The sequence below is a fragment of the Agelaius tricolor genome, unplaced genomic scaffold (genome assembly GCF_023055355.1).
Source record: "Agelaius tricolor isolate 1412-34295 unplaced genomic scaffold, bAgeTri1.0.p SCAF_25, whole genome shotgun sequence".
Classification (NCBI taxonomy): Eukaryota; Metazoa; Chordata; class Aves; order Passeriformes; family Icteridae; genus Agelaius; species Agelaius tricolor.
Window position 1 is genome coordinate 7,854,684 of NW_027269285.1, and position 26,656 is coordinate 7,881,339.

Genomic DNA, 26,656 nt, shown 5'->3' on the forward strand with positions numbered 1-26,656 from the left:
GAGAGGCAGGGCCAGGTTTCCCTTGGTGTTTGCACTGGGGCAGTTCTGAGGAGATTCTGTAGTAGATGTTACACCTGCAGTGGCCCAGGGCAAGGCTTTGTTTCATCCTGGGATGACCAGGTCTCCATCACAAACAGGATTGCATTAACAATGGTGCCTTTTCCTGGTGCACTTGAGGGTGTGTGTGGGCACTGGACAGCATTAGTGGAGCACAGTGAGGACTTTAGGGACAAGCCCAGTGTATCCCAAGGTACACCAGAAACTTGTTGTATCCTAGTTGTATTAACCAAATCATCTGCAAGTTTAAAGTGGTGCAACTGCAGTGCCATCAGACAGGCTGGCCTGCAGAGCCTGCCTTGTAGAAAGGGGGGAAAATAAGGGCAGGAGGGACCCAGGTCCTGGTTTTGTTTCATAATCAAAGTTCAGGACAGAGGTTAGATTATAGAAATGCACAAGTTACAATATCTGTATTCATCTGAACTCCAGTTAGTAACAGATAAAGTGCCAGAGTGAACTTTGGTGCTGTGCTAAATCAGCAGTCAAAAGTGAGGAAATTGCAAAAGTTCAGATCCTTCTGCAGCTCTGCACAGTATAGCATGGCTGGGTTGTTGTATAGCTCATATTTAATTAAAGAAATTGTTTTTCCAGCAGACAAATGCCAAGCCATTATAATGGAATATATATGTCATGTATCATTGTGTTTCCTGCACTTGGCTTGCTCTCCTCATGTTTCTCTTCCAGATGCTGTTTTTGACAAATAAGACTTTCTGTGAATAGGGAACTTGGATTTTATCAAAGCCTCCTTCTCTAATGGAATAGAGTGGTGATAAATCAAGTCTGAACTGACCTGCAGGACAGCAGTTGTGAAACCTCTGTGTACATTCTGTTCCCTTCCTGCAACTTTGGTGTCGTGCCCCTAATGAATCTCTGCAGGGATGAACTCCAGGGAGCAGAAACTCCTCCAGAACCAACACCATGTCCAGGATTTTTCCCACAAATTAGAGATAGTTGTGCTCTGCAATTAGTACAGAATTGCTGCTGCCTGCTGTATCAGTCCTCAGGAGGCATTCTGCCAGTGTGAGGAGCACAGGCTCATCCAGCCCATAAATTGCTCCACAGGTTATGTCATGACTTCCTTCAATGTACTTTGGCTTCTTCTCTCTGCACTTTGCCTCAGGATTTGCATTGTGGTTTTTAGAGTGCAATAGGAGGGGTTTGCATATTGTTCCTTTCAAAAATCTTGTTTTAGAAGTAAATCACAAGGTGTTTGGTCTATCAGAGAGGTTAGAATTAGTTTTAAAAATACCTGAGCTTTTAAATAAAACTCCTCTAGGCTTTCTCTTGGCATTCTGTGCTAGTTGTTACAAAATTTGAATGAGCAAGAAGACTAAACACACCTTCTCTAGAGGTTAACAACACTTCACACTTGTCAGGGAAATTATGTCATGACAATGGAGTTTTATGGCTGAAAACCTATTTGAATTCTCTAACTGCAGGAGAGAAAAAAAGCTGATGGCTGATAGAATTCCCTGATTTTCACTACATGTAACTGTGAGCAGTATGCTCCTTTTGTGAAAAACGCCAATCACTTGGTTTTAAAATTTTAAAAGTTTAATCATAATTACATGGTTATAAAAAGAGTAATAAAATTAGAGTAATAATAATTTGGACAATTAGGATTAGGACAATACGAGAGAATAAAAACAAAGAGTTAGGGACAGTCCAGGTACCTCTTTCTGGGCAAAATAAGTCCAAAAAAGGACACAGGTTAACAGAGGATTAACCCTTAAAAGCAACAGCCTGTTGCATATTCATGCATCTCATACACGATGCATAAATTCCATTCAAACACAGGATTCTGCCTGGTCAGTGTCAGCTTCTTCCTCTGAATCCTGAGGCATCTCCAGGGCTGAGGAAGGTGGGAAGAAGTTCATTTCTTTTGATAATGGAGCAAGAAATTCTTTTTCTCTGAAAGACTTAAGTGTCCTATCTCAGTGGCAGTACCTCATTCCTCTCCTTTTAAAGAAAGTATCTTACATAGCATAGTTTCTATTTTAACATTATGTTTAACCTAAAACTATATTTAACACACTACTTAAGAAAATGAATACAGCATCACTTTCTAACATAACACATACAACATTCATTTTAATATTTGCCAAAAGTTAATCATAAAATATGCATTTTTCACACCTTTCATTCTTGCAGTGCTCTATCTCCATTCCCTCTATGGGAGAAGGAAAGGTTTTCTTGGGAGAGGAGTCTGACCTTAATTAAAAATGAGTGTTTCTCATTTCCTGTATACTTGAGTTAAGTGCAAGGATTTACTCCTAATCTGCCACGTGCTTCAGAAATGGGTTTCTGCTGGCTTGTCAGGAGTAACTAATCAGAGAAGTGAGAAGGGAATGGCACAATTACCTTGGATGGGATGGAGCATCTTAAGGAATTAAAAGATAAAATGGCCTTTTCTTCTCAGCATAATCTCTGTCTCTATCAGCAAAGCTGCAGTTTGACATTATCATATCCTGTCTCTGATGGGATTCATTTCCTGACCCTTTCACACAAGTCTGGCTCTTGGATTTGGATTTCAAGGCAAAATTCTGTCCTTGAAATCCCTAACCCACCTTTGCAGCATGATCAGTGTTGGGTGCTTGGGGCACCAAATCTTTATTTGCTCTTGTTCCTGGTGTGGGACGTTGGCAGTAAAATATCCAGGAGTAAGAACTCCAGGAGATGGGGCTTTGCTGCCTGAAAATCTCATTTTTCTGGGAGTGGGGAAGGTGCAGAAAGGCTTGGAAATATGGAGTGGATGCAACCAAATGCTCAGAAACAAGACATAAAATAACTTTAAAAAAATCAGTACCTTTAGGCCAGTAAAGGTTTTATATAAGGCCTAATAAAAGAACACCAGATTTGGCTTTGAAAGCTTTTCGCCTTTATTCTGTGAGCTTATACTCCAGTGATGAGGAGCTCAAATTCTTCTCTGGTGTTTTATTTTCAGGGAGATGCTGAGCTTCACCTCCTGTTTTGAACATTTTCAGTGCCTGATGCTGGAGGTTTCTGCCCTCAGTGGTGGTGTTTGACTCAGAGGGGCAGCAGGGGTGGCTCCAGGGCTGTTCTCAGGTGGGTTTGCTCTCACCCAGAGTCCCACAGGCTCTGACAGAAGTCAGGGGATGAAACCCAGTGACTGTGAGACAATGACAGACAGAATATCAGGGGATGATACCCTGAAATCTCTTGGAGGCTAATGCAAGAGTCTTTGTGTACATTGAGCCATGATAGCCCTGAAAAGGGCTGAAATTCCACTTGCAAATGTGCTGCATCCCAAACCCTGGTGTTCCTCATCTGTAGCATGAACATGAGGAAAGATGGAATAGTGTTTAAATAATGGCACAAGCAATTGATTCCAAAAAGTTGTCTTAGATACTTTCTTGTGCTAACCTTTCCCCATCCAAATAGTTGTCTTTGAAGCCACTGATTATTTGCATAAGTCAAAAGTCCTTTAAAAAAAAGTGTTGTTCTGTTTCTCTGTATTGTTGTTATCATTAACATTTCAGACAACATAATAATGTTGATTTCCCTCAGTCTGATAATTAAATGCTGTTCTTTACCTTTTTTCCTATGGGCCCCATCCCTAAAAAGGTCTGTGCATCTCTGGCTGATTGAAAAATTCAAATTTAATTTCTTCCTTGTGAATTTTCAAATTCAGAAAACCAGAAACCTAAGTCCAGACCAAACTGTTAGAGCAGTATTCAGATCCAGCTGGCTGGAATTCCACATGGGTCTGCTCTTGCAGTGAAATGCCCAGGGTGTCCTGCTGGGTAAACACTTCTTCCACCCAGATCCAGGCAGAAGGAAGCACCAGGCACAGGATGAGATTCAGGCCAGCTCAGTCTGGTGTCTGGAAACATGTTCCTGTGTCTTGCAGTTGTTGTGAGTCGAGGTGCAGAGATCCTTATTTTGTGTATATCCATGAGGGCTTTCCTCTGGGGAAGTGTGCTGGGTCTGGGTGTCTGCTTTGTAACTTATTGCTGTCCTGAGTAGATGTTATTCCATCTGCCAAGTACTGCTGTGCTTTCCTCAGGGTAACAGGGATGGATGAAGCACAGAAGCTGTCTGTGGATAAGCTGTATGGCCAAAGACTTTTTCTTCCAGTCCTTGGTTTGTGTTATTATGAAACTATTCAATTATATCAATTAGAATAATATAGAAATAAATATAGTATTAAAAATATATTTATATATAAATATAGTATTGAAATATATATCAAATAAAAAATTGATATAATATAATTATTTATTATATAATAATAAATATATAATACTATATATATTATTTATTATTTATAATATAATTATTTATTATAATTATGAAATAATTGACCCTGAGCACCTCCAGTTGTTTGTTTTAATGTGTGCTGCTCTCATGTAATTATCCATGGTGCTGGCCAGGTATATCCAGATATATTGCTCCTGGTGAAAGGTATTTCTTGGCTGTATGTCTGTACTTAGTTGAGAACAGTTCCTGTCTCAGTTTTGGAGACAAATTTCAGGAGATTATACTCTGGAATGAGTGTTTCCTCTAAAGAGAAAAGGGCTTCAGCAACTGCCTTCTGCCACTGAGAGAAATTGATACTAATGGGAAAAAATCCTTAAAAACTGTTTATTAAAAAAAAAAAAAAAGGGAGGGGGGGTAAAGGATTGCATAAATGCTAGATATGAGCTCCTAGGAACTTACCCACCTACAGCAGAACAAAAAAAGCCAAAAATGCCCAGGGAAGAAAAGGACAGGGCTGACACATGGCCTGGATAATGGTGATGGGTCCCTTTGTCTGTGTGAGGGAAGAGGAGCTCAGCTCGGAGCAGAGCAGATGGGAGAGCTGCTGAATTTCCTCACAGCAGCTGAAGTTGTGGGTTTAATGCTCTCTTGGTGGGTTAAATGCTCTCTTGGTGGGTTTAATGCCCTTTCTCGTGGTGGTTCAGCTCCTCCAAGCTCTCCAGTTCAGAGTGGCCCTGCTGCTCCCTGGCCGGGCTGAAAAATAAAACAAGCCAAGGCAGAAAGAGTTCAAGGGAACAAAAAACCAAAAAGGAGGATTCCTGGTACAGCCTGCAGGCTAGGGGAAGGAAAGAGAAGAAAACTCTTGTTTTAAGCTAGCAAAAAACCCAATTCAACAAGAGGAATGAGGCAGCATCCCTGGAATACACTGCAGTGAGATTTAACAGAGCGATCCCAGGCTGCGACCCCGGCTCCTCTTAAAGATACCACCAAAGTTCAGGGAATAAAGCAGATGAGTATGTTAAAAACTAGACCAGACTCCTGGTACTAAAAGTGATTTCAGCATTTATTCTAATAAAAAGAAAGGCCTAAAGCAGGGGGCCCGGGCTGAGCAGGAGCGCTCCCATTGAGGATGGAGCAGCTCCAGCGCTGGGGCTGCTTAGCAGCGATGGCCCCAAAGATGGCCCCGATGTTCCAGGTGGAGCAGCACACCTTCCCTGGATCAGATGCCCCTTTTTATCCTGTTTTTTGTCCCTTTGGGTTGGTTTCTGTTTGGATCCTTCATTTGCATGAAGGTTTTAGGCCTTGATTGGCCCATGACAGTTCTGTCCAGGCTGGCTCCTGGTGCACTTTACTGAGGTGTGTTATGTACCTTGGGTGCTATATTTCTTATAACTGCCCTTTGAACCCCTTTTACAATATAATAACCAAACTAACAGTACATGCTTAACAATTATCAACTATTTTACAACAGTTTCTAACCCATTTTTAACAAGGACATAAGGTATCATCATAAAGTCACCCCAAGACAGTTCCCATTTTTAATCTGAGCCCATATAACTCACATTCCCCAGCCCATAGCACCCAAAGCACACTGGAGGGAGTGATCCCAGGCTGCAACTCTTAAAGATACCCCTGACATTTTGGCCATAAAGCAGATCAGTACATAAAGCATCATAATAAAATTACCCCCAGACAATTCCCCTTTTTGAATGTGAGCCTATGAGACTCACGTTCCTGGGAGCACACTGGAGTGAGATTGAACAGAGTGATCCCAGGCTGCAACCCTGCCCTGGCTCCTCTTAAAGATACCCCCAATATCCTGGGCATAAAGCAGACAAGTAAATAAAATATCATCATAAAATCACCCCCAGACAATTCCCCTTTCTGAATCTGAGCCAATGTGACTGACATTCAGCTGTCCCCTTTTCTGGTGGAAAGATGGGGAAGGGAATATTTTGGTTGTTTGAAGCTGGGTTTGGTGTTGTGCATTCCTGGGATGCTTTTCTTGGTTGTGGGAACAGACAGGACCATTCATCCTGGCATGGAAAGACTGCAGGAAGAATCTAGCAGAGATCTAGAAAATGCTTGTTGTCTGTCATATCTTGTAAAGGAAATAAAAACAAAATAAGCAGAGCTGATGGCATTGGAGTATTCAGAGGAGCAGATGGGATTTTCTTTACAGTCTATCAGGAGAAAGTCACATTTCCATGAAGTTTTTCAGGAAGGCAAATGTACATCTTGTGCAGGTAAATGGGGAGTAGGAATGATAAATAACACAGAGAATAGGAGCAGATGGGGTTTTCTTTACAATGTGTCTGGAGAAAGTCACATTTCCATGAAGTTTTGCAGGAAGGCAAAGTGTGCAGCTTGTGCAGGTAATATGGGGTGGAATACAGGGATGATAAATCACATAGAGAATAGAAATTTTCTGTTCCCCTGAAAGTTTCTGGATAGAGCTTGAAGCCTGTTATGGCTGGTTTCAGCACCAGGGAAGAGGGATGGCTCATGTGTTTCTTACACCACATATCTGCCTGTGTTCAGCCTCTACTGCTGGAAGCAGATTTTTTGGAAGAGCTGGAAATAGGTTATTCAGGAGGGCTCTGCTAATAGAGCCTGTTGGGAAGCTGAGGGTTCTGTATAGGAGCTCAGAGCATGTTGTTACCTCTAATGGAGCAGGGCAGTGCCCTGTGGAGATCCTGGCCTGTGTCCCAGGCCAGGGATATTTCTGCAGCATAAAAGCTGCATCACTCAGCCAGGAACTAATGTGGGACTGGGATGGCTCAGGCAGCACTGCTCTGGGTGGTGGAGATGACCTAATGGTGTCATTTGGAAGAGCTCAGTGTTCAGAGCTTCCTAAAAATCAGCTCATGTATATTTGTGCTGCAGTGGGGGAGAAGCTGGTGACAGAGGAGGAGTATTTGTCCCTAGCAGCACGTACAGACTTCTTTAAAAGCATCCCAGACGTTTATTTTTATCTGTGTAGCACTGACAAACTGCATTTCTAGTAAGATTTACTCCACTTCATCCTTATTTCCCTGTGTGATGATGGATGTGCAGGGTGTGCTGAGGCAGCTGTCCCTGGCTGTGGCCAGCCTGCAGCTCGTGACAGTGACCCTTCAGCTGGAGGGGTTTGTGCATCAGACCCTCCCCAGGAGCTGTGGGCACAGCCTGGCAGGGCATCTGCTCTGGCTCCCAGGGCCATTGGAGAAGGTTTTGAATCTGTGACCCCAGTGAGTGTGGCCGTGAACTGTGTGAAAAATGCGTATTTTATGATTGGCTTTTAGAAAATATTAAAATGAATATTATATGTGTTATGTTAGAAAGTGATGCTGTATTCATTTTCTTAAATTGTGTGTTAAATATAGTTTTAGGTTATAACATTATGTTAAAATGGAAACGATGCTATGTAAGATACTTTATTTAAAGAGAGGAATGAGGTATTCTCACTGTGACAGTAGCCACAGGACACCTCAATCTTTCAGAGAAAGAGAATTTATTGCTGCATTATCAGAAGAAATTAACTTCTTCCCACCTTGCTCAGCCCTGGAGATGCCTCAGGACTCAGAGGAAGAAGCTGACACTGCCCAGACACAATCCTTCGTTTGAATGGAATTTATGCATCATGGATGAGGTGTATGAATATGCAACAGGCTGCTGCTTTTAAGGGTTAATCCTCTGTTAACGTGGGTCCTTTTTTGGGTTTATTTTGCCCAGAAAGAGGTACCTGGACTGTCCCTCTTTGTTTTTATTGTCTCATATTGTCCTAATCCTAATTGTCCAAATTATTATTACTCTAATTTTATTACTCTTTTTATAACCATTTTATTACTATTAAACTTTTAAAATTTTAAAACACCAAGTGATTGGTGTTTTTCACAACCTGGCTGTATTTCAGGATAAAAGCATCTGTCTGTTCCAAGGGGAGCATGATTAGCAGCCTGTGGAGTTCATTTGGTTTTAGTATCAGTGTGTTGAAAGCAAATGTGTTTGTGTAAAGATTCCTGGCAGAAATATTTATGTGGTGGGAATACACTTCCTGTTGTTTCTCTCCCCAGTGTAAAAATATCCAGTTGTCCTGAGAAAAAGCAGAAAATCACAATATCCTGTGATGGGAGGCGACAGCTGATCTTTAGGGATAGTGAGATGTGGAGAGAGGATGAACTGAAGTTCCTGTTTCCTCAAATATGAGCACAAAATAGAGGAACACACTAAATATAGAGGAACACACTAAATTCACTGTTCCCTAAAGTTTATATGGTCCTAGCTGCAAAGTTAAGGATCCAGAGGTGCTCTCTAACAGAAAATTGAAAAACTGTAAAATCCTTTTTTTTTTCTGGCACCTTTTCCTACTTAAATTCTTCTTTACTGCTGTTTTTTCCTTCTCTGTGTCTTTTTATCTTCTTATCCACATTCCTGGTTAATTCAGCCAGCTGTGTGGAAGCACCAGCAGCCCCAAGTTGCTTAATCCTGAGTACACCATCCAACCTTGTAACCAAAATGACCAAAAAATGAATAAATTCAGGAGTAAGGCCATGGTGTGGAGAGGGCAGACTTTCAGGCTGGAGGTGATGGATGCAGATCTGTAGGTAGAGCACATCACCTGCCAGCAGAAGAGTTAGAAATCAAGTTTGTCTGTAAAATCAAAGCCAGCCCTGGGCAAAATGTGTACCATGAGATGGAGTGGGTGGGAGATGCCACATCTGATGGCTTGACAGATCACAGGAACCTGCCTGATCAATGTTTCTCACCTCTAAATTCAGTTCCTTGTCTCCCTGTTTTATGCTAACCAAAGCTGGGAGCTGCAGCCTCCTGTCCAGCTCTGCCAGCTGTTCCCACCAGCTCTGCTGCACAAAGGCTGGGTTTTTCTCTTCCTTAAGAAGAGTTTCTTGCTCTTGTCTGTTATTCCTGCTGTGGGTGATGTGATTGGAGCATCCAGCCCTGAATATCTGCAGGTGTCTGAACCCAGCCCAGCTATTGAACACCTTGGTGGGCACATGGGGAAGAGGCTTTGATCCCTCAGTTTTTTGCTCAGGCTCCCTCCCCAGGATGTCTCTGCTGATCCCTCCTTTCTCTGTCTCTTTAAGCTGATGTAGGATGACTGACTCTTACTGCATTTGGTGTTTTAGATATTTGTGAGCCCTCAGGAATACAGCTTTGGAATTCTCCTTGTGGTTTTCCCTCCTCTGTGTCTGCCTGCAGCTTTTCCTGGAGCCCTGCCAGCCCTCTGCTTGCTCTGCCCCAGCCTCTGTTCAAGTCCTTACTCATGCCTCAATCATTTCCCATCCCATTATTGCAATTCCTCCTTGCAGCATCTGTAAATCTTTGATTCTCAGGGGTGCTGCCAGGAAAGAGTGTCCCCAGTTCCTGGCTCCTGCTTGGATTGCTCTCCTTGCTCTTAGGTTGGCATTGTCCCTGCTTTACTCTGCTGCCACCCTTTTTCCTCCACATTCTAGCCTGCTGACTCCCAGCCTCAAGATTCCTTTTGGCTGATAGGCTCAATTTTTTTATTATTTTTCTTTATCCATTAGGAATGTTACTGCTTTTTTTTTTTTTTTTTCTTTTAACAACTTAGTCACTTCCTTTATTTTTCCTTTCTTGTCATAAAATGTGCTTGCTGATGCAACATCCTTGCAAGGAATTTGGAGGTTTTATTCCATTTGCCTACTGGGAAGGGCATGACATAAGGAAGGGTTGTGACTTCACTAATGAATACTTGGTAGAGTTATGCTTAAGTTTCAGGAAATTTGGGGTTTTGTTTTTCTTGGTTTTTTTTTTTTTTTCCCCTCAAATTTTCTTGTAAATCCATAGGGTCAAATGCCCTTTTTTCTGTGATAAGATTTTGGATTTGTCTTTAAGGACAGGAGCTGAAAACCCCATCTCAGACACTGGCATCATCCTTCCTTTCCCTGCCAGTTTGGAGAGGCTGCCCTGAACATTCAGCAGAATCAGGAAAGCTTTTTACCTCTCAGACAGTCCTTTTAGTCAAGGGGGATAATATTGGGCAAAATTTGCTTTAGCATGCATGAAACCCCTGGGCTGTGCATGAAGGGTGGTGCCTTTTGTCAGGGCTCTGACAGCACCACAGAGGCTTGGCAGGTGCTGAACTGAGGCTTTAGGATTTAAAACCAGTCAAAACCATTTCAGTTACTCAAATCCCAAACTGTTTTAAATTCTTGTTTAATGGCTCTGGGAAGTTTCACCTTTGGACCAGGACTTTGATGAAAAAAAATGTAACATGAAGGTAGGAGATGAGGGAGGTGATCACCCTGGTTTTATAGGAGAAGAAATGAAAGGTTCTGACTCCCCTAGGGCTGTGAGGACAGGGCTGGGCACTGCTTTTTGGGAGCCTGGTCCATGCTCTCCTGCTCATTCTCAATCTGATTTCTTTGTGCTCTACTCCCCCAGGTGTGTGACCATGGAAGAAGAGGTGCACCATCCAGAAGCCTGAGCAGTTACACCAGGACAGCTCTGGAGACACTGGCAGCAGGAGCCTGAGATACAGGAGAGAGGAATCATGCTGAAACCAAGTGGACTTAAAATCCCAGGCAGGGCTGGGAAGCACTCCAGCCCCGTGGGACGGGCATCAGGGACCAGCACAGCTGCTGCCACCACTGGCTCCAAGGAAGGTGAGTGAGGCCTCCATGCAGGGCATCAGCTGCTCCAGGGACTGCCTGGCCTGGAGGCACTGGGCTGGTGGAGCCAGTGTTCTGTGGGATGTGAAATTCCCATCTGTGTGTGGGTTGAGGGATCAAAACAAATGTACCAGGGTGAATAAATGGGCTCCCTCTCCCAGGTAATGCACAGAACTGGCAAGTTGTGGAGTCGGTGCTATTGGGGAAGATGAAGCAGTAAAGCCTTATAAATATAATTGTCTGGGAAAAGATTTTGAGAATATGGAAACTATAAGTGAGATTGAAATGAAAGCAAGCTTTGAGATACCTCAGTTACTGAACAACAGGAAAACAATGGCATGGCCAGCTGAAGGTGATCCCCTTTTGATGGAACAACACCCTCTGCTTGCAGACAGGCCCAAGGCTCAGAGCAGACCCCACAGCTTGGCAGAAGGGGCCCAAAGAGGAGTTTTTAGGGTTTAAAATGTAACACAGTATGGTAATGTAATGATTCTTATAGGCTGTATGGAAATGCAGTAGGATTTGTATCCTGTACTAGATTGGTTAGTGGGAATGAGAATATTCAACACTGAAGAAGATTTATGGTATTGTAACGGGAACCTCACTCTCTCATCCTCTTCACCACACTCTTGCCTTCTCTCTCTTTACCACTGTGCAAACCCAGGGCACTGGGAATATTTCTCTGTCTGCTCTGGGGTGCCCTGACCCCCAGGGCAGCACTGACTTTGACCCTCATTCATGGAGAAAGTTTCCCAGGCTTCAAAATAAACGAGAATCCACAAAAGTGTGAAATAGATTATAGAGAGCAGTGTAGGTGTATCACTTGGTGAGAAATTGAGGTTCTGGGATTTTTAGTGTGTTGTGGATGGAAGCAAGATGGAGGGCACAGGGTGTCATCCTGGACTACTTCTTCCTCCTTCTCCATGGGTTTAGGTGACATTTTGTAACTGGGCAGAAAAGTCTGCATTGTGGGCTCTTTGGGATCAGTTATTGGGTTAAAAGGGAAAATAATCCAGGTGTCAGTTCTTAATTGGATAGTTTAGTCTTAAAAGACCTTATACCAAGAGATTGTTGGCCATTTTTGTGGTGCTTTTCCAGTGCACTGAGCCTGGTGTGGGCAGCATGCAAAACTCTAGATAAGATAACAATAAACAAGAACCTGAAGACTGAAAAGATCCAGTGCATCTCTTTCCTGATACAAAACCACTCCAGAAGGGTCTCCCCAGACAGGGGAGCCCCCTGGGAGGGCCCAGCCTGAGTCCCAGAAGTCAGGGAATTGGCAACAGGTACCAAACAACCTCTCTCTTTACCTCTCTCTCCCTCTTTGGGGCCTGCTCTGAGCTGTGGCTGGCAGCTCCCAGCAGGGCCCTGCACCCAGGCCCTGTGCAATAAACCACAGGTTCCTGACCTGGCTGCAGAGATCTCTGCTCTCTGTCCATCCCCACTGTCCTGCCCCTGATGCTCCTGCAGGGTGGATCCCCTGGTGGATCCCCTGGTGGATCCCAGATGGATCCCCTGGTGGATCCCCTGATGGATCCCTGATAGGTCCCCTGGTGGATCTCCTGATGGATCTCCTGATGGATCCCCTGGTGTTCAGGGCTGGCAGAGGTACCTGTACAGACACTGACAAGGGAAGGGCTGTTAATTGGGCAGATGGGAACCTCCCCATCACCTCAAACACTGCCCTGCAGCCATTGCTATTGGCCTGAGAGGATGTAGGAGCAATAACTGAGCACTTCAGGTGATTTGGCCTGTGCTGTTTATGTCAAATTAATGCCTTTGTTTAAACAGAAACACTTGAAGCCCTAGGATTTGAATAATGACTTACCTTCACACACCTCCACATCTTGCAGTTGTTGATCTATATCCAGTGTATACAAAAGCTATGCAGACTGTCATTAGTATAATTAACATTTCAAAAGCAGTTGGGGGTGTGTTTTGCTTAGGATTCATTTTTATGGCTTATTGACTGGTGGTTTTTTTTTAAATTATATATAATTTAGTAAATATTCAAGATGGGAGTTTTGTAGGTAATTTTCTTTCATTTCACTTTGTTAAAAAAGGCTTTCTTCTTGCTTCTGGGGAAACACATCAGGATGATGTATGTCCTATCAAAACTTGTACTTTCACTATATTACACTTTCATTTCAGAAGGTCACTGGTTGCTTCTTTAGATCTGTCAATCTCTTGTCCTTATAATTCAGACCACTTCCTACATGCCTGGTTACTTTGCTATGTGTTTCAGTCTCCAAAATACAGAACATTTAGCAGAATCAGGAAAGCCTTTTGATCACATTGGTCAAAATTTGCTTTAGCATGCTTGGACAAATTAGTCTGGGATAATAATGCTGCAAAATGAGAGTCACCAGGCAATGCTGTCTCTTGTCAGAGTAATGCAGAAATGTTAATTATTTAATCAAAACAAAAGGTTTTGAGGTTCCTGGGCACATTGGGATGGTGATTCAGGCACAACCTCTGCACAGGATGTTCACACAGGCTCTGCTTGCTGCTGAGGCACTGACTCTGCTCCCTCACTGCACATCAGGGGCTTTGCTCATGGATTCCTCCAGCTGAGCTCTCTCTTCTTCCAGTGACCAATAGTGTAGGTGTAACCTCTGCCACTGTAGATTCTTTCCCCAAACAGTTTTGTAAAAGCCACAGCTCCAACTTGGCTTTTTGCACATCTGCAAGGTCTTGTTTGAGGGGCCCATCCCTGCTTGGGGTCATGGGCAGAGTTCCAGATCCTCTGGTGTGATGCAGCCCTGTAGGGATTGCCAAGGAGCTGCTCTTCCCTTGCTGAGGACTTGGCCCTGTGTGTGGATATCAACAAATGTTTGGATTGCAGTTTAGTGTGAATGGGCTTTCAATATTAGAAAGCCTGATTTCTTTATTTTGTGCCCAAATCTAAGATAGTGAAGTATCCTTTTATTTGTTTGCTAGAGGGAAGCATGAATTGACAAAGGAAAAGTTTGGGATAGGTTGGGTTGTGTATTTTGGATAGGTTGCATAGTTTGGATAGGTTGGGCTGTGTATTTTGAAATTATTCTTCTGACCCTGTATTTTTGAATTTCCCCCTTGTTTCTCCATGCCCTCAGCTGTGATTGAGAAATGAACCTGAACTCCAGTGATGTGCCTCTGTTGTTAAAGATGGGAGTTTTGTATGTCATGTTTTTCATTTCACTTTGTTAAAAAAGGCTGTATCTGCCCTGTTGTGACTCCCTCGAGGTGCTTTGGTCTGGATTTATAACTGCAGTGTGTTGTGGAGTTGCTTTCAGTTGATTTTAATCACATGAAAAACACCAAAATGAGGCAAAAGATCTGAGGCCTCTCTTCCCCCCAGAGGCTTTGTAGTGGCATCTCAGCAGGCACAGTTGGTGTGTGTCTTGTGGTATGAAAGGGTCAGGCAGTGGCAGGGTCAAGGCAACCTCTGGGCTGAATGCAGCTCCTGTTTGCTGGAGTTCCTTTGTGCCTTGTTCAGCTCCAGCCATCTGCCACCAGGGGATGTGCAGCCAAGTGCCCTGGGAGGCTCCAAATGGATTCTGACCTTTGCTTGAGGAGTTCTAAGTTTTATTCCTGGAAAAGTGTGGGCATGGAGAAGGGGAGAGGTCTGGAGATGGTGGGTTGGTGCTGTGTGACAGATGTACTGCTGCTCCTCTGCCTCTCAGGATACTGCAGGGGGCTTTTGGAAATGGTGGAGCCATTCCTGAGCCATTCCTGAGCTGAGCCATTCCTGAGCCATTCCTGAGCCATTCCCAGCTGGAAGATGAGAACAGAGCACAGTGGGGTTGTTTAAACAACGTGGGCTGGGTGTTTAGCAGTGCTTGGGCTGTGGTGCTGTCTGTGGCACCTTCTCTCCCAGGGTCCTGCTCAGGAGCTGTGTCCCTGCATGGCCTGCACCTGCTCTTCCTCCTGCAGAATTCTCCAGAAGTCTGGCCAGCTGCCTCTTGCTGCTGTGAGCAGTGTGCATCCCAGAATCCTGCTGCCCTGCCTGTGTGCCCTTTGCTGAGAGCAGCAGCATCTCTGCTGCCTGTGGGGCCCAGCCCCAGCATAGTCCCAGCATTCAGCCTTTGGTAGGGGGAAACTACAAGAGAAAATACTCTTTTTTTGTGTGTGTTAAAGTGGTTTAAATCTATTCCAGAGCCAAGTGTCCACATCACTGAAAGCTTAACCATAGCAGGCACTGATGTGAATTTGGGGATGCCTGCAGCCAAAGAATCTGGTGGTAGATGGCTGTGGAAGCTGGGTTTAATTTAATTACATTTCCTGGGATTAGTCAGATCTGGGCCACTGGATTTTATATGAGGTCTTGAAGTTGTAAGAAGGAGTCTCTGTGTGAGGTGTTTGAGAAGCCCTGCAGACACCATGAGCTCCATGACCTGTGTCTGCATTCAAAGTGCTTCCTGGGAGGCTGACAAGGTTTTCCTGACTCCACAAAAATTCATTACATGCTCCTGAACTGCTGCCTTACTCCTTGCCTCTGCACTTACCCTCGTCTTTGCCAGCCAAAGGAGATGTCTGCATTTTCTGGAGCTGGATGGAAGAAAGCCAGAGTGATTTGGGTTACAAAATTCAGAGCTGCAACACTCATCTATATCAATTTTCTACCTGGGTGGAGGATAGAAATCTCAAAAACCTGAAATGTAGTTGCAGAAGAGAACCATAAATCTAACAAAGCACAGAATTAAACTGCAGCAGTGCCCAGTCTGTTGCCTCTGAGATGTTCCTTGGCTCTGGGAGCTTGGGGAAAGACCCCAAAAGGAGATTATATCTTTCAGATTGCATGATAAGAGAAGATGCCTGCTCTCCTGTTGTACCTGAGATATGTCAGAGCCATTAGCTGAAAATGAAATTTAAAAGCTTCACACTTTGATCCTCTTCCCCTCCCATAAGTTTATCAACCTTGTCTGCACAAGTGCAAGTGGAGCTACTCCCCTTTATTCTTACTCTGGAATACACAAATTGCTTTGATTTCTCCTTTCTCTTTTCCCCAGTGTCCTGTTCATATTCTTTTGTAGAAAGTCAAGTGTCTCTTATCTGTCTTTTATTTCTTTCTTCCTTTCCCAGGCATGGAGATTCCTCTTCAACATTTCCATGTACTCTTGACAGCTCACATCTATGTACCAGAAAAAGGGTGAATGCAGATGGGAGCTGCTGTGAATTCTATAGAATTTCACAGTTCATGGCTGGAGGTTTCTATAGAGGCCAAATGTGCTGTAGTCACACTGAGCCAGCTTGTCACACATGCTGTATCAGAGTTATTTCTCCTGAAAACACATTCAGAATTTGCTCATGGAATGTCCTGAGTGGAGAGTTGTTGTGTCTCCTTACCTGAGCTGGTGCTTTCACAGAGCCATGAGGAATAAGAGCTTTAGTCTGGGTTAGGTACATTGGCTTGCTTTGGTTGTGTTTTTTTTTTAAAAGAACAGAAATTGCCATTTCCTCTGAAAGTCAGTGGGGAACTGGCAGCTGACATGGACTCCTGGAAGAAATTAGCCTTGAGTAATGTCCATGCTGGCTATCCCCCTCCCTCCTCTCCTGTAAAGCTGAAACAATGGAAAAAATAAGTTCTGCTGCTTTGCAGTAACTATTTTCCTTAACCAGACTGAAAATTCTTCTCTAGCTGCCTTAGGAGAGCATTTCCCACAAATGTGTTGGCTTATTTCCCATGTTTCAAGTGAATAAAGTCACTGCTCTTGACCCCACATTTGAGACAGGTTTCTGTGCTAAAGGTGTGGGTCATATGTAAAGAGCTCAAAATAATATTTGGATTTCTTGTTACAAAGCTCATATGTCTTGGTTCCTTTCCAACCCTCCTCCTGGAAAAGCCTGGAAAAAGATGGAAAGAGAATGGAAGCTGTGATGAATGGGCCCACAGAGCCCTCCCAGCTGGTGGAACAGGTGAAAGTTGCTGGGAAAAGAAGCATTCACATTTCAGAGTGGGTTTTGTCTGCTCAGAGCAGTGTTAGAGTGACGTGTTTGGAGGAGAAATTTGCCTTTCATACTTCATTTGGCTGTCAGCTGGCTCTAGTGTTTGTTTATGGTTCTTAAATCTCTTGTTCAATTAAAAAATCTAGCAAAAGACAGAGGACAACAGAAATACTTGTATTTGCAGATGGGGCTGGGCAACACTGAGACTTCAGTGCTGGAGGCAAAAAAGCCCAAACTTATTGAGTTTTCTGTGAGACTTATGTGCATCCAGTTAGAATCCAGAGTAGACCTTGGGTTTTACAGATGGATCCTGTCTTTCTGAATGGGCAAGTGCAAATATCTGTCACATGAATTTCATATTTAGGCATGGCTAACAATATCAAAACTGTTTTTCAGCAGTTACCTAGTTTTATTGCCAAAAACTATGCTTTGAGAGCTAAACTATACAGCATATTGCTGGGAGCCTGGCAATGCCTTCTTGTTTTCATGTAAGTGTACATGCATTATTTTTCATGAAGAATAAATGCACAAGGCTAACCATGTTGGCATAGTGTCTGCTTCTGCAAACACTGTGTGTTGCTTTTGTTCACTGAAAAGAAAAGTGAAGCAGACTGGAACGTTCCCAGGCCATTAAAGAGAATGGGATGACTGGCTCCATAGGGTAATTAAACTAAAATATGCTGTAATGAGGGTTTGGTAAGGCTGAGCTGGGTATTGGATCCTGGTTGGTTGCATTTGGGGTTTGGGTGCTGATGGGCTCAGCTTGGTCCCTGCTGGGGGCAGTCACTGCTGTGCCCCAGGGCTGAGTTTGCATGAGGGGGTTAACTTTTCTTCTAAAGTTTCTTTTCTAGAAATGTGATTATATTCTGAGGGCTGCTTCTAGTTTGAGACTCAGGAATTCTGTGGCCAAGTCTCTTTTGATCTGTACCTGCCTCAATTCTGCTGGAGGATCCTCAATCTCACCACCACCTTGGCTCTCTTGTGCATTTACTGCCTTGCTCTTGCCTTTCCCAGTGGAAAATCTTCATTCCTTTTTATTTATCTGCCACAGTCTTAGCAGCAACATCTTGGTGAATTAACTTGGAGATCAGTTGTTGGCCCCTTGAGTTTCTCAGCATGGTTTTTAAGTTAAGTTGGTTGGATGCACTGCAGTAAGAAGCAATTTCTGTTGCTTCTAGAATTTTCTGTGGTAAAAAAAGAGGGAGGGATGGTATCCTTCCTGGGGAATTTATGCTTTAGTATAAAGAGAGAACTTTGGGAGGTTGTTCTCAGGTAATTATTGATGGTTTGGTGGCATTTTAACATAGGCTTTTATTATAAAGCTGCAAGAAACTGCTGAGGCTCTCTGATTTTGTATCACTCTATTAATTCTACTTCCCAAATAATTATTAAAGACACTAAACCACTGTTTTGCCTGTGACAAAAGAAATAGGATTGTAATGTCCAGAGCAGCTGATTGACTGGCACAGACATAGGGACCTAATTCTTGTCTGTTCAAAGGCTTTGTGCCTCTTGATTAATATTAACTTGGGGTGTTGTGTGCTGGTGAATTGAGAGAGGAGACCCCACATCATGGGGCCAGAGGCTGCTATTATTTCTAGCAAACATTTGGTTTTGCTGTTTTGCATCAGGCCTCATGGAGTGATTGGCATTGTCAGCTCCCATCTGAGTGCTGTTCTCAATTAAATGCACACAGCAAGCCTGGATTAGTGATCCTGCTGGAAATGTGTCATTGGTGAAGTTTGGTGAGCTCTCTGTACAATTCCCTGAAAGGTGGCTGTAGGCAGGTGGAGTTGGGCTCTTTCTCCAGACAACAATTGTCAGAATCAGGGGACACAGTCTTAAGCTGCCAAGGGAAATACAGGTTGGATATTAGGAAGAAGTTTTTCACAGAAGGAGTGATAAAATACTGGAATGGCTGCCTGGGGAGGTGGTGGAGTCCCCATCCCTGGGTGTGTTTAACAAAGCCTGGATGTGGCACTGGGTGCCAGGGTTGAGTTGAGGTGTTAGTGCATGGGTTGGACTTGATCTCGAAGGTCTCTACCAACCCAGTGATTCTGTGATTTATGTCAATGGCTCTGTGTACACAGTGTCCTCAGGTCCTTGGGGAATTAGGAGGTTGAGGTGGCAGTGAGGTGTTTGAGGATCAAATGCCTCTGTTGCAGTGTCAGCAGATCAGCAGCCAGAGCTGCAGGATCCAGTCTGCACAGGCAATCACCTGGTCAGGGAGTTCACAGGTATCTAAAAGGAAACAACATTGTTTTCAGGGGCTGAACAGGAAAAACTGCAACTGAGAGTTGCTGTTCTGCTGCTCCAGGGCTGAGGTACAGCTGAGGAATGGGAACTGCAGCAGGCATGGGGGCAGCTCTGCTGAGGGATCATTAGGGCCTGAGTGTGTCCCCTTGTCACTGCTGGGGTTTGGCTGAAGTGCCCTGTGGGGGTTATGGCCCTCCATCCACCAGTCACTCCTGGACACAGATGCTGTCCTGAGACCCTGCATGCCTGTTCTCATCCTCATGGCACATCCTGTGCCAAAGTTTTCTGGCTTGGTTGTGGACCAACCACGTGGCTGTTTGCCTAGGGCTTGTGTTCAGCTCATGTGCCTTTCCTGAGCTGCTCTGCCTCCCATCCTGCACCCTGAAATACCTTTTGTACTGGGGTTTTTGAAGGTGGGGGTTCCTCCACCCTTTCTGGCTCCCCTCCTGAAGGGAAGAACCCCCTTTGGTGGCATTCCTCTCCCAATAAGTGATTCAGTACTTTCCAAGCAATATAAAAGGGCATTGAATCAATCTTAGTTTTATCAGCTTTACAGGTAACATATAGAGATAACTGTGAGTCTGATTTTAATTGTCTTAATGATTAGATACTCTTAGAAGGATTTGATGTAGTTAATCCTTGATATTCAGCTCATTCATTGTGGGTGAGGCATGAGCACACAGCAAAGACATATGGAGGTCAGACACCCTCCTGCTCTCTCTGTCTGTAGCTCTTCACAGAACAGCAGGGAGAGAAAATCTGCTTCTCACAGATGTTCAGCTTATGGAGGTTGGAATATAATGAACTGAATCCTATTCAGCTGGGCTGGGGTGTCTGCAGTGGCATCACTGTGCTTGTGCTTATGCCCATCAGAGTGGGGATGCAGCTTCAGGGTGGGATCAGCTCCTGCATGTGCTGCCTCCAAAAATTGCACTAATCCAGCTAGAGCAGATTAATCATTAAAGCCCTGAGCCAATATTCATTGAAATTAAAGGAAAGATTCCCTTTGGCATAGATGGATTTGGGATGAGAGGCTGCAGAATTAAAGTGGCATCAGACTGTTGGTACATAAAATTTCCCAGAGGTTGGAATTAACCAGCACACGCTGACCCTGCATGTGAGCATCTTCCTTGCAAGAAGTCTAGTAGGTGACTTGATCTCCACAAAAGCCTTAAAACATTTAGAATACAAATATTATTCTCTATTTATTTTAAGTTCAGTAGGATATTTACTTTTTAATGAAGATGCTAGTAAGTAAATTAATATCCTGATCCCATAAAAGAGAGAAACCTTTTTTATGCAGGAGTGAGAACTGTAGGAAAACACTGTTTTATCACAACACTCACTCTAAAATAATGAAGAGTTGTCAAAATTGAGCTGTCTGTGACTTCAGCAGCTCTATTTAAAATACAGTTGTTTTAAAAATACAGTTGTTGGTCTCTCTGCTACAAAATGTGTTTGGCAATGCTGTTTTCCAGCACAGTAAATGTGTGTCCTGTGTGCTGCATCTGCACTGTGGACCAGAGGATGCAGCAGAGCCCTTCACTCCCTGCATGTGTTTGCAGAAGTCTTTGTGAGAAAGGAAATGTTTGTAAATGGGGACTTTAAAATGGTCTCAGAGGAAGGCAGTGATGAAGTTAGCCATGAGTGCCTCTTAAAAGCTGAACCTGCACCAAGGTTCAGGAGTTAATTTGTGTGGGGTAGAGCAGTTGTAGGGCAGCAGGAGTTAACTCTGCTGCAGGACTGCTCCCAGCCTGCTTGAGGAATTCCTGCCAAGCAGGAGCTCCAAGTCACTCTCACTTTCTGTAATTATAAGCTCCTATGCACACATGAAACCTCTCTGAATGCTTCAGCACCTCCTGTAAAGCTTGAAGGCTGTGACAAATTATTACAAGTATTACCCATGTTTTACACCAAAGACAACTTAAAGAAGGAGGTCTTGCCCATGTCATCCTGTAAGTCAGAGGTGAAAGTGGAAGTTATCTTGGCCAGCAGATTTTTCTGGCTTTTTGTCCTCCCAGTCCTGGCACAGGAGCAGCAGCTTCCCTCTCTGATGCCACTTCCCCTCACCCTTTCCACTGAGTGAAGTGTTGTGTAAACATCATTGCCTTTGGGATTTGGCTGAGGGTGTGCAGACACTGAGCTCTAGGGTAACTTTCTGTCCTGCACATGCTTGCCTTATTTCACACTTAAATCTGCACAGTTCTTTAGGATTCATGTCCCTGAAGACCTTAGGAGCCCTTTGTATTGCTGTGTAACTTATTTCACAGAAATACTTCCTACAGAATATTTTATTTGGAGGTATTTGCTCAGAAAAAAAAAATTGCCAGAAATTAGAAGTGTTTGATGGAGATTTGAAGAGAAGAATTTCAGGTGAAGGTGGTATGATGTTGAGAAAATTCTGAACCTCAAAAGGGCTTGGGGGTATTGTCCTCAGGGACTGACTCTGTCCTGGCTGGGTGTTCAGAAGATGAAAGCCTAAAACTGATCATCTGATAAAGTGATGAAGAAGTGGCATGAGAGAGAGTCATAATCCACATGTGAGTCTTTCCTAATAGTAAGGAGTACTGGGAATGAGTGCAGAGTGTGTGCTTAGGGTGCCCAGTTGGGCCTGTGCTGAGTCTTCAGTGCAGCCCAGCTCCTCAGTTCCCAAGCTGTATCTGTGATCTCTCACTTCACATCATCAATTTCCCCACCACCACTCCTGAAGTGGTGTATGATGTCATTTCTGGTGGTCACTGAGGCTTAGACCTGTTGGGTTTGAGAACACTTGCTGTGTTTATGTCATAGCTCATGTATTTTAGGATCAGATCTGGGTCATGGTCATGTTTACTTTCAAAAAAAAACAAACAAAAAAGACATCCACTGCAAACAGGTGACTTGGCTTTTCTGCCAATGATGCCTGTTCATGTGCAGCTCATTGCCTTTTGAGTTGGATACTTAGCTGTTAAAGCCAGGTATTTGGAATGAAGTCGATAACTCAGTGTTAATCTGCTCTCAAATATCCTTTTTATTAGATTAGGCAAAGCCCAGGCAGCCCAGCACACCCTGCACTCTGTGGAGCTGTGTACAATCAGCCCTTTGTGTGCTGGGCAGCCTGCTCAGTGCATGGGTGTATGGCTGCAGGAATAAAGGCTGAAGGAGTGATGAATCAAAGCTGTGTTTAGCACACTGCAGCCCCACAGTGTTTGGTGCCCATGCTTGCTTGGCAGTGCTCATTTTTACCTCTGCTGTGTTTCCTCTGGGATCCTGGGGTGCTGCAGGAATCTCCCTCTTTCAGGGGGATGACTCAGAGAGATGGTGCAATTGTACTGATGTCATGTTTCTATTGAGGAGGGGAAAAATCTACATCCAGGGGAGGAAGAATGTGCTTGTCTGTCTGCTGGTGCCATCCCAGTGGCTCAAACTCTGCTGTTTCTCAGCATAGCTGGTCACACTGAAAACCAGCCTCTCAGCATAGAGATAAGGAGCTAAAAAAGCATCCTCCTTCATTCTTATATGTCAGGTGTTAAGTTTTTCTACTCCCCTCAAGAGTAGCTGCAGACAGGGCATGAGGAAATGTGGCTGCAGGCTGGTAGCTCTTGTAAAGAGCTGTGAAGATTCCAACTCCTGCCAGAGGGAAGCAGAGCAAAGTAAAATTAGAAAGTCAGAGAAAAGCTTGTGGCTGTACCAAAGAAATATTTCTGAGATTCAGCAGGTAGAAATGAGAAGTGGTTTTCTGTCAAGAGAAGGGGAGTGAGGAGGATCTTACTGCTGTGCTGAATTGCTACATGTCTGGCCCTTATCAGGGGAGATTCCATGGTGCCAGCAGAACCCTCCCTGCCTGAGCTTCCATTTGCACAAATGCACCAAATAAAGGATGCTTTGAGCCTGAGCTGGGGGACTGTGGGCCTGTGCAGTGCTCAGAGTGCAGTGGGAGCTCAGGTGTGAGTGGCACAGCTCCTCACCTGTCCCACCAGGGAAAATCTTGCTCTGCTCTGGAGCTAATCTGACCTGCCTGGGGTAGCCAGGTCACTGAGCACTCTGAGCATACACCAGAGGTTAAAATGCTTGTTCCACAGCTGGAGTGAATCCCTGAGCACTCTGAACATACACCAGAGGTTACAGTGCTTGTTCCATGGCTGGAGTGAATCCCTGAGCACTCTGAACATACACCAGAGGTTACAGTGCTTGTTCCATGGCTGGAGTGAGTCCTGTGCCCACAGGCAGTGTGTGCCAAAGCTGGAGTCAAACTAGACTCTCTCCTGGCATTTAGCTTCTCTTTCCCATGGGTTGTTAGAGGTACAGTGAATCTGCTTGTGCTTGGCTGCTCAGGTTATGCCCTGTGAGTAAATACCCTGAGTTAGGCACACACAGCAACTTCTCCTGCATCTTGTTCCCAGTACAGGGACACCCTAAACTGGCTCCAGTCTAATCAGAAAGTAATAATTGGCTTCCAGCCAAAGCCAGGCTCTTTTTTGGTGCCTTCTTGTCTCCCTTTGATTGGGACTGAGCTAATGCTGTCATTTCTGAATGACTAAGGCAGTGTTACTCTGTGTGCACCTGCTTGGGCAGTGCACTGCTTGGCTGCTCCTCTCAGTTGGTGCTGCAGGAATGGTCCCAGAGTCCATCCAAGTGGGTTTTGTGTGGGAATGATGCCTGAGAAAAATTCCAATACGTAAAAAGGCTGTGAAATTTCAAACCCCTGCTGCTCAATTAGTTCTTCTGGTGGGGGGAAAGCACTATGCTTTACTTGGCTGCTCTTTACAGTGTTTGGTGCTCAAGAAAAAATTCTCCAGTTCAGAACAGTCCCAAGACTGCTGTTCTCTCTCTGTGCTAGTGCCAGTGTTCTGCCTGGGAAATCGTTTATAAATGTCTTATTAAAGACCTGGGTCTGCCTCCTTTTCTTTCTCTCTGTCATCGGATCAGCTCAGTGAGAGCAGCTGTCCTCACTTCCATCACAGCAGCCCCAAACCACACTTGTGCCTTGCAGATTCCCACAGCCAAAGAACAGCAGACAGCTGTGCACGTGTGTGTGCTGGGCTTTGTGGGCATGGGGGTTCAGGCTGAGCTCCTCCTCGAGCTTCTCCATGCTTCTTTGAAAAGAAAAGACTCCAAGAAATCAGCTTTGTGCTAGTTTTGTGGAGAAGTGAACACAGGGTGAGACTGCAGCTGAGGTGAGTGTGAGCTGGGCATTCCCTGGGCTGCTGGAAGGAAGCTCCCTGTGCAGGGCAGGAGCCTTTCCTGTGAGTATCCCCTCCCCAGCTGCTGCTTTTATTCTCAAGGTCGTCTCATAGGTTACCCTGGGCTGCTTTCTAATGCTCCTTTCTGCCCCTAAGTCTTTCATTACTTGCAGCGGTCAGTGGGAGGTAACCCAGTTTGGCTGTGGGGCTGCTGGGACAAAACTGAGTGACGCTTTAGAGCTAAGGGCTTGCTTGAATAGAAAACTATTTTCTTGTCAGAATAAGTTATGGTGAATAACTTATGGTGAATAATTTCTTCTAGGTGGAATATTCTCTAGTTGAAGTGATTTTATTGTTTGTTTAAGGAAGAATGGAAACTGTTATTTTGTAATATACCCTTTAACATACTAACCTGGTGTTTATTCAATTCTAGTTTTGCAAATGTGTCTGCATGTTATTTCTAGAGATGAGGGGTGGCACATGCTGAGGAGGAAGATATGGGTGCTCCAGTCTTTGTTAAACTTGCAAAGCTGTTAAAGTTGTGGGATTTTTGTTTTCATTATTTCTGGTGAAAACAGGGTGCTTCTCCAGAGGTGTGATATATAGACCCTGTTTTAAGGCTGAAAAATGTTAACTAGAGTATTGAAAAGTGACTGTTGAAAGAATATGGTTTTAAAAATAATAATTATGTAAAAATTAAGGCTGCAATTTTGAGATGAATAGATCCATCCATATGTTGCAAGGTAATTATCCCTCAGTGAAAGAAACCCTGTGCATTTTCTACCAGTCACTTGCCTCCCTTGTACTGCCAAAACCAATCTGCTTTGCATATTTTGTTGAATACCATTGTTTATTTGAAAAAAAAAAAAAAAACAACAAACCTTTAAATCCTCACACATAAATATATAGCTTTGCTGTTGTTTCTTTTCAGAATTATAGTGGATTTGATCTAGCATAGCTGGTAACTCCCCCAGCTCCTCCATCTCTAGCAGGCACCAGGAATGTGCCTCCTGCCAGTGGCAGAGCAGATTTTGTGCCAGTCAGCATCTTGAATGAGACCTTTATAAGAAAGCCTTTGTTTGGGGTGTCTGAGTGAGGCTCACTGCCCTCCCCAGCTGCCTTTTGGGAGGCAAATATTTGTCTCAATGGGCAACCCTTCCATTCAGTGCAAGACATCTCTGCAGTGGTCCTTACTGGGTTTTGCTGCTCATTCATAATTCTCATTCTTACTGTCTTCCTCCTCATTGCAGTTTTATTTCTGGATGTGCCTCCTCCCTTCAGAGGAGCTAAACACAGGGATGCTGAAGGTGTATCAGGTATTAATATCCACACCATGGGTTATTCCTGGGAGCAGCAGGGCAGTAGATTTCCAGGGTGCCAGATGCAGAGCTTGCCTCTGTGCCAGATCTTGGCCCCAACTTTTCAGCTTTGAACTTGCAGAGCTTTCAGCTCTTGTTTCCAGTCAGCCATAAATCTCTGGGGCTCCTTCCTCCCACAGTGTGCTGCCAGGCAGTTGGCTATTGTCTGCACAGTGTTGCTTTTTCTCACAGGTACCTCTCTCTTCCCTCTCTGTTTCTGCCTCATCCTGCAGCGAGAAAGGGCTGTGATAAATCCTGCAGAAAACAGCTGCTGTGCTTTATAACTGGAATTTCCGTGTGGCAATGGGCTGGCTTTCACCTGACTGCCAACAGCATCATGTTTATGTAATCCAGGTTGCTTTGAGAAGCTCAAATCCCCATGTGGTAACCTAGAAATTCCATGTGGCAAGGGCTCAGCAGTGAGAGCTGTGGAGGCAGCAGGCACCAGCCCTTCTCCCACAGGAGTCTGTGCCTGTGTGGCTGCTGCTGCTGCTGCCAAGGGAAGAATCCCTGAGCCCTGCCTGGGTGGCAGCTCCTGGAGGTGCAGCAGGTTGTGCATCCTCCTCTCTTGCCCAGTAGACAAGCTGCTGTAGGTGGTGGGGAGCAGGTGCTCTGCACTGCCCTTCTCTGAGGGGAAGCTCTGATGAGCTCTGTTCTCCCTCAGTGAAGTTCTGCAGGGTTGTGCTTGGAGATGAAATGGAACTGCAGAGCCAGAGAAGCTCACAGTAACAGCAGTGTAAAGGATGAGTAAAACCCACTGCACCAGGAGCTGACAGCTTTGTGGCTGTAGGGACAAGACCAGGCTGTCCTCCAGCCCACAGTGGAGGGTGGTTGTGGGGGTACCAGTTGTGGATTTTTCTGGGTCTGGATTGAAGGCACATGAGATGATAGTTCATGTTCAGACTCAGGTGTTTATTATTTCTTATCTGTCTCACTACTATGAGTTCAGCAGCTTTTCATTAGAAGGCACAAAATGGCCAACAATCTATTGGTACAAGGTCTTTTAAGACTAAACTATCCAATTAAGAACTGACACCTGGAT

General features: G+C 44.4%; 1 protein-coding gene across 5 annotated transcripts in view; it reads left to right on the forward strand.

Moving 5' to 3' along the window:
* The window catches only part of CLIP2 (CAP-Gly domain containing linker protein 2), a 98,975-nt gene that overhangs the window by 21,257 nt on the left and 51,062 nt on the right, over positions 1 to 26,656 (forward strand). For 4 of the 5 annotated variants that reach the window (XR_011682435.1, XM_071448121.1, XM_071448123.1 and 1 more), the window contains exon 2: positions 10,684 to 10,904. Coding sequence is in view for 4 of the 5 variants with exons in the window: in XM_071448121.1 (XP_071304222.1) it covers positions 10,793 to 10,904 (112 nt within the window). In the remaining variant the exon portion in view is untranslated. Of the gene's footprint in view, positions 1 to 3,001; positions 3,124 to 10,683; positions 10,905 to 26,656 lie in introns of all 5 variants that reach the window. The other variant, XM_071448122.1, reaches the window with a different exon arrangement.